General features: G+C 34.7%; 2 protein-coding genes across 4 annotated transcripts in view; both read left to right on the top strand.

Annotated features, from left to right (window-relative positions):
- The window catches only part of LOC107685310 (cystinosin-like), a 7,255-nt gene extending 3,584 nt beyond the window's left edge, over positions 1-3,671 (top strand). Inside the window, exons 8-10 of the mRNA XM_016481865.1 lie at positions 1,418-1,588; positions 3,051-3,168; positions 3,268-3,671. Coding sequence (XP_016337351.1) covers positions 1,418-1,588; positions 3,051-3,168; positions 3,268-3,437 — 459 coding nt within the window. The 3' untranslated portion in view covers positions 3,438-3,671. The remainder of the gene's footprint in view (positions 1-1,417; positions 1,589-3,050; positions 3,169-3,267) is intronic.
- A 413-nt stretch (positions 3,672-4,084) lies between these two features.
- LOC107685118 (ran-binding protein 3-like) overlaps positions 4,085-6,278 on the top strand; it is a 16,687-nt gene continuing 14,493 nt past the window's right edge. For all 3 annotated transcript variants that reach the window (XM_016481623.1, XM_016481614.1, XM_016481633.1), the window contains exons 1-2: positions 4,085-4,135; positions 5,838-5,919. In XM_016481623.1, coding sequence (XP_016337109.1) covers positions 5,904-5,919 — 16 coding nt within the window. In that variant the 5' untranslated portion in view covers positions 4,085-4,135; positions 5,838-5,903. The remainder of the gene's footprint in view (positions 4,136-5,837; positions 5,920-6,278) is intronic.

Genomic DNA, 6,278 nt, shown 5'->3' with positions numbered 1-6,278 from the left:
TTTCGGAAGGCCAAATAAAGTGCTTTTGCTTTCACACTGAAACACACAGCGTCTCGCTGACATGGCTGCATCAACACTACTGCTGTTCCTGAAACCACACCTTCTTTCTTTGCGTGCACATTTGGGCGGCATTATGCTAATATTTCCACATAGTGAGGTAGATATGTGGGGGCGTGTTAGAACGAGCCGTTTTAGGTAGGTGTGGCTGACTCTTAACTTTTATAAAGAATATCTCTTTGGATTTGAGACTTTAGTCTTTGCAACTTTACAGACCTTCTTTATGCACCAAGAGCTTGTAACACTCCAAAGAGAAAGGAAAACTTGAAATCGCATCATATGACCCCTTTAAGTCGCTGGGGTATATTTGTAGCAATAGCCAAAAATACATTGTATGGGTCAAAATTATCGATTTTTCTTTTATGCCAAAAATCATTAGGATATTAAGTAAAGATCATGTTCCATGAAGATATTTTGTAAATTTCCTACTGTAAATATATCAAAACTTAATTTTTTATTAGTAATATGCATTGCTAAGAACTTCATTTGGATAACTTTAAAGGCCATTTTCTCAATATTTTGAGTTTTTTGCATCCTCAGATTCCAGATTTTCAAATAGTTGTATCTCAGCCAGATTTTGTCCTATTCTAACAAACCATACATCAATGGAAAGCTTATTTATTCAACTTCGATATGGTGTATAAATCTCAATTTAAAAAAATTGACCCTTATGACTGGTTTTGTGGTCCTGGGTCACATATATATTAATATTTTATTAACACACAAATCTGTTCAAGAGTTTGGGGTCAATAAGATTTTTTGAAATAAATTATTATTTTTTTTAATTTAGTAAGGATGTAGTAATTAAAAAAAAGATTTTACTTCAAAAATTCAAATAAATTTTGTTTTTCAACTTTTTATTCATCAAAAAACCCTGAAGGTCACATTTTCCACAAACTTTTTAAGCAGCACAACTGCTTTTTTTAACATAGATAATAATAAGAAAAGACTGGAGTAATGATGCTGAAAATTCAGCTTTGCATCACAAAAATTACAGTTTAAAATATATAAAAATAGAAAACAGTTATTTAAAATTCTAATAATATTTCACTAAATTACTGTTTTTCATCAAATAAATGCAGCCTTGGTGAGCATAAGAATCATGTTGTTTCAAAAACATAAAAAAATATTACTCACCCCAAACTTTGGAGTAATGTATTATAATAACTAACAAACAAATACATTAATAAAAGTAGTAAAAAAAGTTGCAAAATAAGTAATAAAAATAGTTTTAAATTTTTAAAAAGTATAATTTTTGCTATTATAAAAAATAGAAAAAGTTTCAGAAAAAATGAAAATTAAGAGAAGAAAATTGCATTGCTTTTCTAACTGCTTTTTTTTTATTATTATTATTTTATAGAGAGGAGGGCAAAAGGTTTCCAAAGTGGCCATTGGGTTATTAGCGATTGGCTGGACCTTTGCGTTTGTCTCCCTGTTTGTTGCTGTGGCACAGAAGATCTCCTGGCTGGATTATCTGTACTATTTCTCTTACATTAAACTGGGTGTCACACTTGTAAAGTACATCCCTCAGGTACAACTCTCCCATCTCACACCGCAAAAGGTTTAAGAAATGCCCCCAACAATAAAATTCTGTCATCACTTACTCACCATGATGTCATTCCAAACCTGACTTGAAAAAATCCAAACAAAATCCTTCCAACGAAATCCAAAAGGAAATGTTGATCAGATATTTTCCTTGCAAAGGAAAGTGCATGAGAACTGAGGCTGTTAAACTCCAAAAACCACTTTGCATTATATGCAAAATGTTCGCCCCTCCCAATTTGTAGCTCTCAGATCTCTTGCTTTCAGTTGAAAACACTCAGTGCGTTTTCTTCACTCATGAGACACATGAGAATCAAACCTGGCATGATGTGGCTTTAGCCATTATTTTTGAATATTCACATGTGTGAAAGAAATTTGAGAGCCATGGGGGTTTGTATTCAGTGGAAGAAAGTAAGTCATGATGGTTTGGAATGGTATGAGGGCGAGTAAGTGATGACCGAATATATATTTTTTGATTGATCTGTTTAAAAATAATGGCATTTCATAGAGCAGTGCAGTAGGCTTCGATGCAGTTCACTGAAATGCTAAACATAGATTTCACACTTCCTCTTTTTAACAGTCTTGTACACTTGGTTATAGTTGTGGCTTGTAACTGTAGATTGAAAAAGAGTTTCAAATGAATCGTGATAAAAGTAACCCTCCTAATGTCCTAAGAAACTGCACCCAAGCGTCCTGATGCTTAGATTTGTTTTGTGATTGAATATTGGAGTAACATAATTTGTGTAACATGTTTTAGGGGTAAATGTTAGAAATTGTTAATGGTGCATAGGAAAAATAATTAAACATTATATATATATATATTCATGTTTGTAATATTGACTGGTGGCCAAAAGTTTGGAATAATTACGAAAGAAGTCTTTTATGCTCATCGAGGCTGCATTTGTTTGATCAAAAACCCGGTAAGCAGAAATTAAATTTTTTTTTCATTTCAATTAATTAAAAAGTTAATTTCCATCATCATTACTCCAGTCTTCAGTGTCACATAATATTCTGTTTTGCTGCTCAAGAAACATTTCTTACTATTATCAGGGTGAAGCTGAAAATTACGCTTTGCCATCACAGGAATAAATTATATTGGAAAATAAATTCAAATAGAAAATGGTTATTTTGAATCGTAATAATATTTCACAATATTACAGTTTTTACTGTTTTTGAATTTTAACATTTTTTCCCCTAAATAAATTACTTCTTTCTAAAACATTAAAAAAATCTTGATTATTCCAAACTTATGGCCACCTGCATGTGTGTGTATATTTTTCATTTAAGTTTCATTTAAAGTAATTTAAAATAATTACAACTTGATCGCCGTCTGTTGACATATTCTTGACATTTTCACTGGTTCCACTTCCCAAAATTTTTTTTTGAAAACAGGTTTAAATATATTGTGTGGCGTATTTTACATTGCTCATTAATTCTGGATTATTTTGTAGGCTTATATGAACTACCGCAGGCAGAGCACAGCGGGATGGAGCATCGGGAATGTGCTGCTGGACTTCACAGGGGGCAGTTTCAGTTTACTTCAAATGTTCCTCCAGGCCTACAACAACGGTGAGACCGCACAAACCCTTTCGTTTCCTATACGGCAGCACTTTAAAGATGTTAGAATGCACACCAATATTTGTTTTCATTTTTGTGTTTCCTTGACAGATAAATGGAAGTTTATATTTGGAGACCCCACAAAGTTTGGACTGGGCGTATTGTCCATATTCTTTGATGTCGTGTTCATCGTGCAGCATTATTGTCTGTATAGGAACAGAGAGCCCATGTATCATGATTTAGATGATCAGAATGACCAACACACCAGTGTTAAAACATAACCGCAGCAATATAAAGATTTCATATGGACTTTTCTATCTTTTTTATCACTATCTAAAGTCTGGGCCATGTATTAAAGGGAATTACAAATGTGTCTTACTCCAAAACATGCATTTTGAACTCAAATAAGCACTAGTTTCATATGAATTAGTCTACATATTTATAATAATTTTTCAGATTTCAGTAAATTGTTGCTGTCTCAGGTGAATTACTGAAGCTGTACTGTAATGAAATGAATGCAAGACTTAAAATAAGCATGTTTGTATGTGCTTTTTTGTCCATATTTCACGTTTTACACATGCATTCTGGTGGCCGTGAGATAAACTACACGAGACGAATCCTTAGTACTGCGTTCTGACCAGAAAACTAACGCATTTATTCGTATAAATTATAAAATATTATATAAATTAGTTCTATAATTATAGTAAAATATGCCAACAGCTCCAACGCAGCGCAGTTGTCTCCGCTCAGGCGTCACCAGGGTTGCCAGGTTTGAGCCCAGTCGCGTTTCGAGGGGTCCAAAGTTAAAAATCGCGTTCCAGGGGGAAAAATACATGTTTTTTTGGCGGGGTTCCCCTGCTAAAATTCATTCGCATTCCAGGGGATAAAACCGCGGACTTGGCAACACCGGGCGTCACAGCAGAGCGCAGAGGATTGTGGGTAGACAGCGGAAGTACGATGGCGGAGCTGACAGATGAGGGTAAGAGATTTTTGTGCATGAAATACAAGTTTATCTCTTTCTGTGCCTTTTTATTAACTACGGTGAATCGTGTTATGATTTGTGAGGCTGTTTGGAGTTGACAGACCGAGTGTTTGGTTAGTGCAGTTGATTTAACTCTGCAGTATTATCGTAGCTTTTAAACGCACCGGACTCAGTCAGAGACGGAACTAATGTTTACATACACTTGTGCTTATTTATATTCTCTTACAGAAATGTGTTCTTCATTTACATTGGTTGACCTAATGGTTTTAAGTCACATGTGAATATGCATACACAATGGACTGTTTCTATTCTCGGGAACACAAAAAGGACTAAAAGGATAAATGTAGCCCGTACAACTATGAATGAGAAACGAACAATTTAAAGCCATTATTCACTGAAGGGTCGTTCCGGCCGTTCGTTCAACCAAAGGGTCCCCGGCTCAATTTTTTGATTTTGTTTATTATTATTTTTTCTGGAGAAAGATAAATGTATAGCCATGAAACCAAAATATGAAAAATATGGTTGTATTTTTACTGAGTAATCCACTGTTTTGTAGAGGGGCGTCAAAAGGACAATTGTCACCTGAGATTCGGAGCCAAATGACAGGAGGGTAAAAACGACTTCAGAAAGACTGCAGCATCATTATATTATTCCAGCGATATTGTAATCTCAATATGGTTCCAGGAGTAAACTGTTAAATTGTACACGTATTCAGTGGTCAAAAACCAAATGTGGGTCACTTTGCATTCAGCTGATACTTTTATCTTTTAAACAGTTATGTCTGAAGAACAAATAATGTTAAAACTAGAAATCTATATTGTTTCCATCTATCAAAACAATTGCATAGAACATACCGCTTGGAGTGCCAAAAATGCCTTTTTTTCTGAAGTTTTCTCATCTGAGCAAGTTAATGTCCCTCAACTTGACCATTTCGGTGCATTTTTAACACTCAGACATGCATGTTCTATGCAGTTGTTTTGAAAGAGGGAAACAAGTTACAACTCTAGTTTCAGCATTATTTATTCTTCAAACATTTCTCTTTAAACACAATAAGTATCAGCTGTATACAAAGCGACCATCATTTGGTTTTCGACCACTGGAATGGGTAATTTTCAACAATTTGGACATGAAGCCGCATTGGGGTCCCCATATCTCTGGGACTGAACTATATAGGGCCTTGAAAATCATGATTCCAAAAGAAAAGTTTAAGAACCAGAATGTAAAATCATATTGCGATATCTTTAATACTTCTTAAGTTACAGGCACGCAAACTTTGGAAAAATAATATATATGGCACTGAGACAGGTATGAGCTATGCAAGTGTTTTGAGTAAAACAAGATCATTTCTAGTTTCAACATTATTTGTTCTTCAGACGTTCTTCTTTAAAAGATAAAAGTATCATCTGTATGCAAAGTGACCAACATTTGGTTTTTGACCACTGAAAATGTGTACAATTTAACAGTTTACTCCTGGGACCATATTGAGAGCCCTATATCTCTGGAAACGAACCATACAGAGCCTTAAAAATAAAGGTGCCAAAAGGAAAGTTTGTTAAAACCCAAAATTAAGATAGCTGTAATAATAAGAATTTTCAGTTTTGGGTGAATTTTTGCGTTTGTGAATTGGTAACTGTGGCTACTTGTCATGTCTTTTTTATTTAACAAAATTCTCATGCTTTTGCCCCCATATTTTATTTAGTGTTTTCTCTCTGATGCTTGGAAACAGAAGAGCTTGACTTCATCCTGAGGAGGATCAGACGGCAGCATGGCAGATGAGAACGGTGAGTTGTGTTGACAAACGGATGAAGAGATGATCTCATCTGCACTTCTTTAGTGATATTATTGGGACAGCCATCAGCAGATTTTTGAACAGTCTGTTTTGGGCTCTCAGAATCATTCAGTCAGTGCTAATGGGCTGAGCGTTTAAATAGGTCAGTGTGAAACATCAGAGCCTTTAACTAGTAGACGTAAGATTGTAGACAGCCACACATCTCTAAGCCCAGCTTTCCTCATGGTAACATAAAAATAGACACAAGGAAATGAACCCAGGAGTGTTTCTATATTTTTAAGTCCTCTAAATGATCAACGTCATCAAAACTTCGCTGAAAAACCTGTTTTACACAATCTACTTCACACGATC

This window comes from Sinocyclocheilus anshuiensis, unplaced genomic scaffold, assembly GCF_001515605.1.
Source record: "Sinocyclocheilus anshuiensis isolate Anshui unplaced genomic scaffold, SAMN03320099.WGS_v1.1 scaffold689, whole genome shotgun sequence".
NCBI lineage: Eukaryota > Metazoa > Chordata > Actinopteri > Cypriniformes > Cyprinidae > Sinocyclocheilus > Sinocyclocheilus anshuiensis.
This window is presented reverse-complemented; position numbering and strand designations above follow the sequence as displayed.